The 13,164-nt window shown below is 55.0% G+C and overlaps 1 protein-coding gene across 1 annotated transcript in view; it reads left to right on the top strand.

Annotated features, from left to right (window-relative positions):
* The first annotated feature begins 2,321 nt into the window (after positions 1 to 2,321).
* The window catches only part of LOC100904554 (Down syndrome cell adhesion molecule-like protein 1 homolog), a 136,428-nt gene continuing 125,585 nt past the window's right edge, over positions 2,322 to 13,164 (top strand). The window contains exon 1 of the mRNA XM_029110953.1: positions 2,322 to 2,385. Coding sequence (XP_028966786.1) covers positions 2,322 to 2,385 — 64 coding nt within the window. The remainder of the gene's footprint in view (positions 2,386 to 13,164) is intronic.

The following is a 13,164-nucleotide window of genomic DNA, read 5'->3' as shown; positions in this document are numbered from 1 at the left end:
CAGCAGTCTTGACTCTGCTTTCGCCGGGGCTCTGGTTCGCCTATCGGCTTCCATCCGCTCCGAGGCTGTCCCTTCGCCCTACATATGCAGATTAAAAGCCAATATTCGCTTTTCATACGGAAACATACATCTATGAAGCGTACAGACCCCCTTTCGATCAGTCAATGAGAACACTGTCGAGGGACTTAGGTATCAATCACAGAGTCAGTTTTTCCCTCCGCTCCGATTTCCGACAAAGGTATAAAGGATCGAAGGGTGTCGTGCGGTATACGATGGTCGTTCTTGTTCTTTCCGCTCAGGTACCGCGACCTCGTAGAGGAATCGGAAGCTTCGCATTCCGACTTGGAAGCCCACCTCTCTTTGTTGACATATGTACAATATAGCCTCGATCATCGAAAGTATTTAATGTTGGCTTCTATCGGAATCCCGGTCCACGAGAATAGGCTCCAGGTGTTCTTTTTTTTGCGTTCTTACCTCGCTTCGCTTCGGACATTCGACTCCGATTCAGCGCATTCCCACGGTAGGCAAAAATCTCTCAAATCAGAAGGCTTCGCAGATCGGCCCCTAGGCTCCCGTTGAATGATGTGAGAGATCATGATTCTCGTTGGTATCGTCGTCAAGTATAAAATTCCGGAGCAGGGCATTAGATTCTCTTGAAAACATTTCTCTCTTCCGTTGTTCCGCTCTCAGGCTGAACTCTACGCTAGGTCCGTGTCGGCGGTCCGGACGTCGACCAACACAAGATTTGAGGCGAACCCTGCCGGCCGCAGCGAAGTAAGCTCTTCAAGTTGAAAAATGTTGACGACGTAAACCTGCATGAGAAGCGAAAAAATGTTGAATAATGAACAAGACACGGCGTGCTCTTGAGTGCCGGACGACAAGCTTTTTCTTCTCAGCAGTTGTTGGCCCGTGTTCTTACCCCTCGAATTGTACTTTGCGCTCGCTGTTCCTCTCACTCGCCGCGTGCCTCTCACCTGTTCCTCGCTGCAAGTGTTTCATTTCAAAGCACATTTGCGCAAAGCTCCCGAGCGAAGACTTCAAAAGTCTGTCTTTGTGGGAGGAGTGGATATATTATAGCATGCAGGAATCAGGGCTCACTCGAGAGACAGGAAGCCAGGGAAAAGTGAAGAGACGAACATGGATCACGACGCGGGAAACAAAATAAATTGAAAAGCAGAGCAGAGAGAGAAGGCCGCCAAAAGAACAGTGAGAACGCGACGGGATCGGGACCCGAGAAAAGAATGCGGTACACCCGCGGGTCAGCGGCGGGGTTGCGGGTAGTACATACCCACCTACATGAAAATCAACTCGAAGCCCGTTGATGGCTCCGTGTGTGTGCGTCGGGCAAACGATGGCTTTTTGACAGAATTCGGAGACCAACAACCGACGGCAAGGCGGCCGCTTGGACAGCCCAGGAGCGGGCCGGCTGCGAGGAAAGAACGGACTAGTGGGTTGCAGACAAGAGGGCGAGCACGCAGGAGAACTCCATTAGGTGCTTTCTGTTCGGCTTTTTCTCTCACGAGCCTCCATTCGCTCGCTCGCTCGGTCGCTCACTCACTCAGACACACACTCTGTAATAAAGTCAGCGCCGTTTAAAAGCATCCTTATTCTACATGGCCACTCACAGCATGCAGTCGGTTGGTTCGCCCTCCTGTCCGTTGGCAAGTTGCATGACTGTGGAACTGGTGGTGGTAGCTGCATCGGCCATAAAGTGAATAAACTCGCTCTGGCCGGCGCGGCGGGTCGGTCGGCTAGCCGTCCTGCCGCCCGTTCATTTCTCCCGACAGCCACCCCGGATGAGTCCTCGTAGAAGTCCTTTTGCTGAGAGAATCTCGGTCGCACTCGGACAACGGCGGCGTTCCGATCCCCTCCCGGGTAGCGTCATGGACTTCCCGTCACTCAAAGGGGGTCCCGCACCGGTCGTTCATTCCATCAGAACACAACATCCCTTGTGTCGGCCCTGCGGCGTCGTTTCCCCTCTTCGTTTATCCGCTATCCGAGGATGAGGTACAAACGCAAGCTGCTGTCCGTGGTAATGGACTATGAGAGTGGTCCTCATTCGGAGCCCCTCCCCGCTAAATTAATAAACAACGAAACAATCGAATGAAGAGCGAATTGGCGTAATGAGCTCGATCGGCTCGTCGAGGTCGATGCGTGAAGTGACGACTTTAGGACGGGGCCCGGAAGGCGAATGGATGGCCGTGATGAATCCCGAGACGCACCTTCTCTCGCGATGCCGGGCATTCTCGGCATCCTGCTTCCAGGAAAGGGAAGCGCCGCGGTTTCCAGCTTTTTCATCGAGCTGAAGCGCGGAGCGCGTCATGCTCGTGTTATACGATTTCGAAATTTTCATAAAAGTTAAGCCTCTCCCTTTCTCGTTTGCAGGTAAGCCGCGGCGACAAAAAACGTCCGACTCCACAGATCATCGATCTTGGAACGTAATTCTGTTGGTCTTGTAAGTCCCGAAAATCTAGGGAACCCTGACCGGTGAGCGAAACGGTGCTTGCGGACGGGCGCACGAGCGGCTACTCCGCCGTCCGTCCGCCCGCTCGTCGGTCGGTTGGCTTGAAGAACAGCAAGTGGGTAAATGGTTCAAAAAGTCAATTTGGTCCCCTGGCTTGTCGAGTCTCTGCGGACGGGAGATGGACGTCCGTCCACAGCCGTCGTTTGGTTCCGACCATCGCGGAGAGACATTTCAACCATTTATCAATATCCAGTATAATGGTCACAACTCACGCCGACTCCTCAAAAACCTCGCTTCCTCTGGTTCTGTCCCGGCAGCCCCGTAATCCGTCGCGAACTCTTTGTTTTGTCCCCCCCACGTCGTCGCTTTTCCGACTTCCAATGGGTCGTATCGGTCCTTTCAATGCGTGCAAGCGAGCGAGTGGTATAACAATGAGCCATCCATTACCGCAAGCGGAGCAAATCCTTAATCGATGCCTACCGTTGGAAGAAAAAAATTCAACCGAACTATCCCGGAAATGTTTTTTCCTCGATTCTCCCGTACTGCAACTCCCGCATCGCTTCGTGTTTGTGGAAATTCCCGGGACGAAATCCTTCCGAAGCGAGCAGGAATTGTCGGAGTCCTAGCGGGAGAAGGAAAAAAATGGACAGGAGAAAAAAAAGCTATGAACCACAGTTCTCTCCTGAAGAACCAAAAGAGCGATAGCGTTCCCCTCCGCAGACGTCTCACGGCTGTCTGCAGGATGGGGAGATATGTTGCGTGTGTAAACCAGATAATGAAACTTTCGCTTCGGCCAAAGACAAATACGGAAAGTAAGAGTTACGTAATGAACCAATAGAAGACGCGTCACGTAGATAGTACCGTTGGCAGGATTGCAACTTTCCGCAGCTCGATCGTCGCTGCTCAGCAGAGCGTCGAGTCTCCGAGCTGCGGCCAGGTCCAGGTTTCCCTCCCACGCTTTTCGACTTCGTCGGAATCTCCCACGGTTGACGTGAATGAGAATGGCGGGAATTGAGGGAACGTTCTGCGTTCTCCACAAGGATTTGGTCTTTCGCGAATTCCCCGCTTTTCCACTAATCGCCACCACGCTGAATGCCTGCCGGTCGGGGGTCTTGTGGCGTCGTCGTCGTCGAATTGCATTCGACAAACATCGTCGGACTGGTCGTTCATATAATGCTTTCAGGTTAAAGCTATTGCCGAGCCAAACGCGCGTAGTTCCACTCCACGAACTAATCGGAAGAGAGAGCGGTGGAGAGAGGGATTTGGCCGAGCGAACAAACGCACGGACGAACGGATTGACGACTGGACGGACAAACCGTCGACTCTGCAGCGAGTGGTAGAGCTTAATTGAAACTTGAATACCCCTAATGATGTTGCATGCGAGAAGAGGCAATAGACGTCAGTCTTCATTTGGCGCAAATATTATCGGAACAGTCGCCTGGGTCCTTTCCTCGAACAATGGGCTTCATTAACCGGTCGCCCAACCTCTGGCCGACTGGCCCCCAGGCTCTCCCGCTGGAACAAGGGGGCGGATGGATGACGTGGGGTGGGGTGCGGTACGCTCTTATGTGGAAATCGCGGGCTCCTTGCCACCGCGACGTCCCGTTGCGGTCCTGCCAGGCCACTCACACTGCCGACCGAATTCGACGATATTCTCGCCATGAAAAGAGGCCCGTGCGAAACGAGGGTCCACTTGCGTCGTCGAGCGGAAGGCGGAAGTGACGCAATAGGCTTACGTTGTCTGCCGATTGTCAGCCCAAGTTCCACCCACTTGTCGGACCGAGAACCCGGCGCGTGGCTACCCGCAGCCCACGTCTCTCTTCATCCTTCCGAGCAGTCCATGTTCTCCTCGACTGCCCTGAGAGGCAGATTAATGCTAGCAGCAAAGTTTACCTCGATTTGCATCTCAGCCGCTGACTCCTAACCCGAGAGGTGAGGCGAGGCTATTCGTCCTCCATGTTCGGCCGCGTGCTTAGAGCGCGCGAATGCTCAGGGGCTCCCTCGCTACGCGGGCTGTCGATGACTTAACGTGGGTTTCGCGTTCGGTCGTTGGAAGTGCGCCCGCGATGACTCCGATAACGGCATTCGGGCGCTAGCAGAGCCCTCTCCGAGGAAACTCGACGGCACTAGTACGTATTGGCCCCAAAATACGAAAAACTCGCTCCGGGACCCATACCCCACTCAAACAGCTCACAGCCCTCACGCATTGTTGGGGCGAATGGGACGCCGCCCGCCGCCGTCATCAGCCTTGAATGCCCAAACAAGGGTCCGGTATTTGTTAAGAGTCGGCAGCGGCGTTTTCAAATTGCACTGAACAAAGGCTTGTGTTCTCCTTGTTTGAATGCCCGCGTCCTGAGTCATTTCCCATTCGTCCTAGCTCCATGGGGTTCCCCGGCAATTTCGGGAGCTCTGAGGTTTCCGTCCGACTTTTCCAGAGACTTCGGCCGAGGATTCCCGCGTCGAAGTTTTCCCTCGGAGCTGGGTAGTTTCCCCCAGGTCCTTGGGCGGAGGGCGGAGGCGGATTTGGCTCTTCCAGACGAATCTGTCGGCGACCGCGCCAGCCCTTCGAGGGCGAAAGGTCTTGTGTTTGTGCGCTCGTGCCGTTTTGAAAGCCCTCTAATTCCTTTCTAGGGCTCTCGTAGTCCCATCGAGTTCGGCTTTTGGTCCCTCTTGGTGGACACTTTTTGCCCTCTTCATAGTTGCTCCCACTTCCCATTGTTCAATGGGCTCGCTCGCCACCTGTGGTCAGCCACATTGTTCGAACTGATAGATGGAAACTGGCCGTGCTTTCAACAACGATCGAAGCAACGAATGGCGTTGACGTGCCCGGACCTGTTGTTGTCATCGACGTCGTTACAGCCATCGCAGTCGGCGTTGTTGTCGTCATTGGTCGTGGCCTCGCTCGTGTTAAGACCACGGCGCTTGAGAGATTACCAAGTATTTTTTTTTGCTCGCACACCCTGAGCGTCGCTCACGCCCCGTGTTTTATCCAGTTTGTCGCTCGTTCGCCCAGTGGGCTGCTTTCGACGGCGAACGGGCGGGTGGGCAGACTGGCGGACGGTGCATCGTCGTCGTCGTCGTCAATCCCCTCAGGAAGACGGCTGGCTGCAGCGGAGCCGAAAGGGGTGGGGGAGAGAGTGTAGAAGGATGAGGGTGCCGAACGTTGTCGGCATTCCAAACGCGTTCCAAGACGCCTCTCCGAGAAGAAGAATAAGCCAACCAACCACTGGCGCAACTCGAGCTGCATTTGAGCTTCTTCCTTCTCAACCACCTCCATCGTCCTCTTTCTCCTTACGGCGAAAGCAGCGTTTTTCTGAGTGTGCCGCCGCGGCTTCCTCTATCTAAGCCTATAAGCAGTTCAGTCAGTCTCGGCGTCACCGACCAGACTCGGGGCAAGCTAGTCAGCCAGTCGGTCACGCAGCGACGGGCATCGGCGCTTCTCGCCCTGTTTGCTTTAGCCTCAGCGTTTTTCTTTCCAAGCCAGTCAGTCCGCCCGTCCGGCAGACGATTCCTCTCTCTCTCCCCCCTATCTCTCTCTGCCACTCGCTCTCTCTCTATCTCTCACTCTCTCCAAGAACTCCTCTCTGTTGGTTCGTCAGTTGGCGTGCCGTTGTTGTCGTTCTCGTCGTCGACGTCTTTGACGAAGCTCGACCGACAGGAGAGAGATCTTCGGGCTAACGGGAACGCAGGACGAGTACGATGTTGGGAAAAAACTCGAAACCGTCTCCAGGCGACGATTAGCAGAGCTCGTCGTTGTCGACAGTCTTAGACGCAAGCGTTGTCGTGGCTTCTCTAAGCGTTGATGTCATGCTTTCAGCTGACGACCAGTTTACTCGGGACGTGGTGGAGCGACACGACGACCGAGGCGAACGCTGAAATAGCGCTCGAGGCATGCGTGTCCCATCGGAGGCATGCGGAGGTCACGTGGCACGAAGGACAGTTTTGACGCACGCACGCGCGCGTCTCCCTCCGTCCGTTCGCCCGTCTGTCGGTCGGTCCGTCCGTCCGTCAGTCAGTCAGTCCATCTATCCATCCCCCCAGTCGTTCGCGAACGCTGCATTCCTGCACAACAAACTTTGTTTCGCTATTTTCCTCTAGCTGTAGGCGTCGAGTCACTGGAGGCGAGGTATCCGGACGTCTCTCCACTGAGAGTGGAGTTGGAACCGCCATGCCGCCGACCGTCCGAGATACGACAGCGAGCCGGCCCAGAACTCATTGGGAGAATTAGAAGGACTTTCGCTCGCGTTACTTTGTTGTCAGCGAGCTGAACTTTGTTGGCGCGACGAAGGCCAACTTCGATGACTTGAGTTCCACCTGCCCCGGGGGGGAGCGCTCGAATCCTCCCCGAACGCCCCCGGCTGGATTCTTCTATTCGTCATCCTCTTGTTCCTCCCCCGCTTGTACTCTTCCATCTCGGTAGGCGTTCTCTGCATGCCTTCGCTCTGCGTCGTTTCCGGTTGAGGTCGCGGAGCTCCTTAGGTCGACCGCTAATTAAATATGAATCAACTCCGCCTACAGACTCCGACATCTCGGCAGTGTTTTTATTAACCCTGCTTTCTTTTCGACTCGACCCCACTCGTCAGCGCACCGCCCCTTCCGACTCTTTCAGTCGGAGAACTTATTCCTCGTGAGGGCTCGTGTACCTCGGAATCTGAATTTCTCATCGATTTCCGAGTCGATACCTACGAATAAATGGGGACCGGTGAAAATCTGTCGTGATTGACCTCTCCCCAAATGAGAACACGGACTCATCGACTAATACGCAAAACATCGGATTTCTCTTAGTGAGTGGTTCCTCGATCGTCCGCGCGGAGGTCTTGGCGCATCATCTTCAATGAATGCGGACACGCTTTTTTGAACTCGTTTCGAAGTTCACGCAATCATGCAGTGCTCACTCGTCGTCCGCGAGAACCATGCGGGCGTGGTGAGGCCCCCGGAAGGAGCGAGTTTGGCAGAGGGGGCGACAGTGAACAAACTGTTTACGAACTGTTAACTCTTCGCCGGCTTCCCTCTTTTTCTCGCCACGGAAGCTAGCGGAGCAAGAACAGAGACCGGCTAACTCCAGAGGCTGCCAAACTCTTCTCTTCGTTCTTTTGAACGGCTTGGCTGCGGCTTCCTTCCGGTAAACTTATCGTGGTGCTAGTGCGAAGGCTACAACGGATGGGAAAGATCGACTCGACGTGCGGAACGCGCCGCAGCGGCGCTCACGAGCGAGCAAGGTCGCCCCGAGGATATCCCTCCCGTGGTCAATCGATTTCGACAATGGAAAATCCGATTTGAACGACATCCGACCGCAAGATCTGAACCCGCGGTTGATCCTTCCGGAGAGCTGGCCGAGAACGAACGACAATCGCTCCGATTCGGAAGGAGGTCAGATTCAGAATCCGGCCGAATTATTCGGACGCCTTTCAAAGTTTCGGTTCTTCCCACCGAGGATCAACGGAAAAGACGTCCCATGTCCCGGCTTCGGAGGGACTTCGGCTCTCTTCCTCCTACCGGATTATCCTCCGGACGATCGGGCTGATTAACTAGCCGCGCTGAGCTGAGGAAAAAACTCGTTCGGTCCCGGCCTGATGTTTCACAGGACGACTGACTCATAACGAAATTTTCCAGAGCGAAATGGCAACACTGCCCGGTGCCCGAGGCGATGGGCTCTGTTGGTGGTGGCGGTGGATGCATGCTTGCAACAAAGTGGCTATGAATCTTTGGCACGGAAGGTCAGGTTTGCATTTTCGCCCCTCTCCCCTCTGTCTCCGTGTTGTTCCCCGGCCACGTTTCTCGCAGCGGCTACATGCGGTAGCCTGGCTGTCCTCTCCTCCCGGAAGATCCGAGCTTTCGGAGGAGGCTCGGCGAACGAAATGCAAAGCAGGCTCGCGGAGGCATCGCACGCACGAGCTCCACCGCAGCAGATACACAAGTGACAGTTCGACAAATTACGCCGGATTCCGTCGTCCTCCCCGCGCGGCGAAGGAAAACCGAGAGGAGGAGAAGGACAAGGCGAGAAAGATGGAAGATGTCGCGGTGCTGCGGCGGGTGCGGCGATCAATGCTAAATCGAATCGATTCCGACGCGTCACGTCTCACACCCCAGACATTGCTCTCCTGCCGTTTCTCTTCCATCGTCTCGTGAAGCTCCCAGCCGAATTTTCCCGCGGACATCGAGAACGAATGCTCCGATGATCGAGCTCGCCGAACCGACGGGGGAACCGCGTCACTGGATAAGAAGTTATAAGTTCAATCAAAGTCGAGGACCAAGATAGTCTTTCTGAGCAGATGAGTGAGGTTCAGATCGTCAGCCACAGACTCCAACGCGTCTCAGGGAGCCCGTTGCGAACAACGGGCGTCATCGGATCGACACGAAAAAAGAAATGAGGATAAGGAATTGGAGGATAAACAATAGGTGGGAAAAAACTCGAGTGTTCGACTCGGAGAGGAACTTGAAGGGTTCTTGAAGTACAGACGCAATGTTTCTATTCGAAGATGATTCCTCTGAACAATGGCACTTCGACTGAAGGAGCTGAGCTGCCTCTGAACGGGGAACCGAGAACGGCAGAAATTCTCATAAGGAGACAGTGCAACGGGAGAATCCCTCGCTCCTTGCTGTTTTTGCCCGAAACTGTGTGATTATTTTAAAGCAGGCGCGAGGGGGGGGGGGGGACGGGAGACAAAGCGAGCAGACACAAAGCCAGAGGAGAGCGAATAGAATTGCGGGAATACGAGATTAGAAGCAGGAACGGGAAGAGGGAGATGAAGGGCTCCGAGGGGTAATGTTTATGGCTTTAAAAGGGGGATTATTGGAGAGGAGGAAACGGGAAACCGGTTCTTAAGGGGCATGGGGATCGCCTCCGCCGACGACTGGAGAAATATTTCTTTTTTCTTTTCGTTCACTAATGGCGTTTCGATCCTTTCGGCTCTCTGCCCGCTTGCAAGGCAGCGCCGTCCTTGTCCTCTCCTCGTCCTTTTCGTTTTTCTCCCCATCCCTTCGCGAAGCCTCTCGAAGAGCTGGCGTTAAGTTGAATTGCCTTTGCCGGCCCTGTTTTCGAGAAGAACTTCGGGCTGTATTGCGGGGGCTCCGCCGTGCACGGACGATGTGATTACGTCGATCCCGAATCAGCTCCCCCTCCCTTGTCACCTTCGTGAGGAGCCTTCCCGTCCCCGGGGGGGGTCGGGAATGCATCCATATCCGGGCTCTCCATCGCACCGTACCTCCGGTGTCACAACCGTGAACGACGGGAAGAAAGCGGACGCGCGCATGTCTGAGGGTAATTTCGACGACGCGACGAGAGACTTCCCTGAACTTCTGATCTATTCGAGAACGCTGAGACTAAGGTCCAGCTCATTCGAAATAGATCGCTCGGAAACGCGTTATGAGTCCATCCTCCGCTGAGTCCGTTTCGACCTCGATTGTCAATACCGCGAACTGCGTTGAGTCTTCTATTCACCCGGAGCTTTTCCGCGTTACGTACGATCGACACGGGAATTCGTCCCATACGTAAAGAATATGAGACAAAGCTCCATGGTTCCCGTCGACCCCGGAGGAGAAAAATCCCGGAGGCGGAAAGCATTGGAGCGCTTTTTTCGAGGCAATTTCGCCTGTGTGTAACGGAAACCATGGCTGACTGACCTTCGGCTAATTACCTACACTGAGCAAGCGGGAGTTGACAGTTGGCTTGTCGGACAATTCAATCTGAATGAATGAACGAGCGCGCCCGGGAGCAGACGGAGGAGCCCGCTTGCGACCGGATGGATGAATGGACGGACAGACGAACGAACGGATGAATAAACGAATTAGGCAAGCTCCTTCGTACCTCGCTGTAGTCTAGCGCCGTCAGGCAGAGCGTGTACGGAGTGGGATTGCGATTCGCAGGGCGGCGAAAGCAGCGAGCGAGCGAGTGGGTGACGTTACGCTCCGTAAACCCGATCCGCTCGCGGCGACGGAGCTCGGCGCGCGTTGGTGTGGTCGGTTGAACACTTTTATGTCGGTGGTCACATAACTCGTTTTTCGAAACAGGTGGCGGACGATGTGCAGAGCGGGAGGATCTGTGCGGGCTGCTCTGTTTTCGTTAAAGCTCGAGTATTCATCGCATTGTTACCTCGCGTCCCCCACCGAAAGTTCCCGCCGGAATCTACCACCGCGTATTATTTGGGCTTGAACCCTCGATCTCGGGGAATTTCCACCGAGATCCATCGCAAGGTCGAGGATCCCTCTTCCGCAATGACTCGCCCGCTTTCCCCGACGATGAAAACCGCTTGCTCGTCCTCGGAAATTCGAGCTCTAGTTCATCCTTTTGTAACTGCCCTTCGCTACCCTAATGTTGTAGCTCTAGGTGTGGCCCTTGGTAGGTAGCCATGGTACCCATGACGGCCGCAGCATTGCCTCTTTGGACAACTAAGGATAAGCGTTGCAAGAGGTATTCACGGGATCGCCTGCAGCCGGTCGCCTCTTCCATTAGCTGTCCCTTGATTCGTTGATTCTTCCCCTGGCTGCCCATTTTGGCATTTCACGGCAGAAGCGAACAGCGGACCGAGGAGCTTGGGCTCGCACGCCTCTCGGATCGAGGGGAAAGTCTATCGAGCGAAGAGTTTTCGTGGATCAGAAGTGATCGAACGTTTTGTTTTACGTTTTTTTTGTTCATTTTTTTCTTGTTAATACCTGATCGTATTTCTTCTAATTGTTCTAATTGATTCCATCTCCTTCGGGCAGGGAGAAGGAATTATTTAGAATCATGGGACTCTGCAGGGAGGCGCGCCTGAGAGTCTTACACGATCGCGCAAGCTCGGAAAAACTGCAGGCACTGCCTTTTCTCCATCGTTCTTCTTGTGTCTTCCCGATAGCGACCTGTATTCCTCCCTTCCTATTGTTTATACCTTAACGATCTGGCGAAGGCGTGTCGCGAGCAGTCGTTTCTCCGCTCAGATCTCCGATTCACGGATGGTGCCGGATCGGAACTTCTCTCGGCCGAGAAGCGGGAACGGGAGGGAAAGAATAAGCAGTGCGGGAAGTCACGAGCTCCTGGAGAACTGCGGCGGGCTGTTCGCGTATCGGGGGGAGCCATCGAGCCCCGCCGCCTCCCCCGAAGACGAACCACTGGCTTCGTGAATGAGAAGGGTTTCGGAAACCGAGGGATAAGGGAGCGGAATACGGCACGCCGGTATGCTGGTGAGAGTGCCAGCTCTACCGACGACAAAGGAAGTAAAGAGTACGCTTTGCTGACGGTGCCTGTGGTTGGTGCCATTGTTTGATAAATTGCTACTCTACCTCCCCGGTAGCGGCTGCTGCTGCTCTCGCCGCCGAGGGCGAGATTTTCCATTTTAGGAAAAAGAGAGAAGCGAGGATATACACCCGTTCGCTCTCATTTCCACGGCGCGGCTGGGTTCCTGGCAGGAAAACTTCCCTGCGCCCGCCCTCCCCCGTCAGGAAGCAAGAAGAGAGTTCGCCTGTTTGCCAGCTAGCTGTTTGCCGATTCATTGTATTTCCCCGGCCTTTCCGTAACACTTCCCTCCGAACAAGGATAACCCAGGAACCGCGGTCGGTGACAGAATGCGGGCCTGCTCATCCTCTCGGAACGATGTCATGGGAGCCGTCATCGGATGTCGGGAGCCAGTCTCTCGATCGTCTGACAACGGGACTGTTCCCGATTTCCCGCCGTGTTCCAGGTCGAACTCGAGTCGTTCCCGTGGAGGAGCCGGGGAATGCTCCGATCGCGGTTTCACTCCCGATCACCGAGCGAAACGTCCCTCGTCTGTCTGATGAAACTCTCGATGAACTTCACGAAAATTCGATTTTATTTCCCTCGAGGATCTCGTCGACCTGCCAAGATTTCCACGAGGAAAGCCGAGTACGAATCAGGGCTTTTCTAATTGTAAGTCCGGCTGAGCAATTCGGGCTTGTGCATAAGAGCCTTAGGGGATGAGAGGAACGTAAGGAACATGAGTTTGTATGAGGGGAGGCCGAGGAGCGCCGAGAGGATGGGGCTCAGGACGACAGGGCGGATGAGACTCAGGTGGCTGAGACGCCTCCTCACTTGTCGATTAGCCAATTAGAAGGATTTAGTGAAGGAGTGACCAAGCAAGCGAGGCCCCCAGCGACCCAAGAGCGGCGGACATGCAGGAGGGCCAGGAGAACGGCGCCAAGGGCAAAGCAGGCAGACGGCTGACAGCGTGGACAACACGAGGTAGAGTTGGACGAGAGGTGGGAAAGAGTGCGAACGAGAGCGGATCGTGCTGTTAAGCCTTCGAGAGACCGACCACTAAGCCGAGGAGGATCAGCGTCATTTATAAAGAACGCCATCTCATAGCCCGGTGCCGTCCTCTCATCCGGCGGCCTTCGTTCGGACACCGTCTGCGGCCCCGATCGCCCTCGAGAGCTCATGAAGGCATCAGAAGCAGCAGCAGCAGAAAGCCTTGTTGTAATTAGCCGCCACCGGTGCGGAGCAAGCGGCGAGCACAACAATGGAACGAGGGAACGCCAAAGACTACACAGGACCAAGACAGTTCCCGGCGGCCCCGTGTAAAATGAAGGAGAACGCCGGGAGCATCTCTAATTTGCCAACAGCAACACGAACAGCCAAAGTAGCGCGGTTACGGTCAGCCGCCGCGAGGAATCATTGACCGCACCGGACACTCACCAAGAAGGAGAATAGGAGACGGCCGCCAGGAAAGAGAGGGAGAGAGCGGACGGATGCTCGACGGGGCAGGGAG

The sequence above is a fragment of the Galendromus occidentalis genome, unplaced genomic scaffold (genome assembly GCF_000255335.2).
Source record: "Galendromus occidentalis unplaced genomic scaffold, Mocc_1.1 scf7180000077182, whole genome shotgun sequence".
Taxonomy (NCBI): Eukaryota; Metazoa; Arthropoda; class Arachnida; order Mesostigmata; family Phytoseiidae; genus Galendromus; species Galendromus occidentalis.
This window is presented reverse-complemented; position numbering and strand designations above follow the sequence as displayed.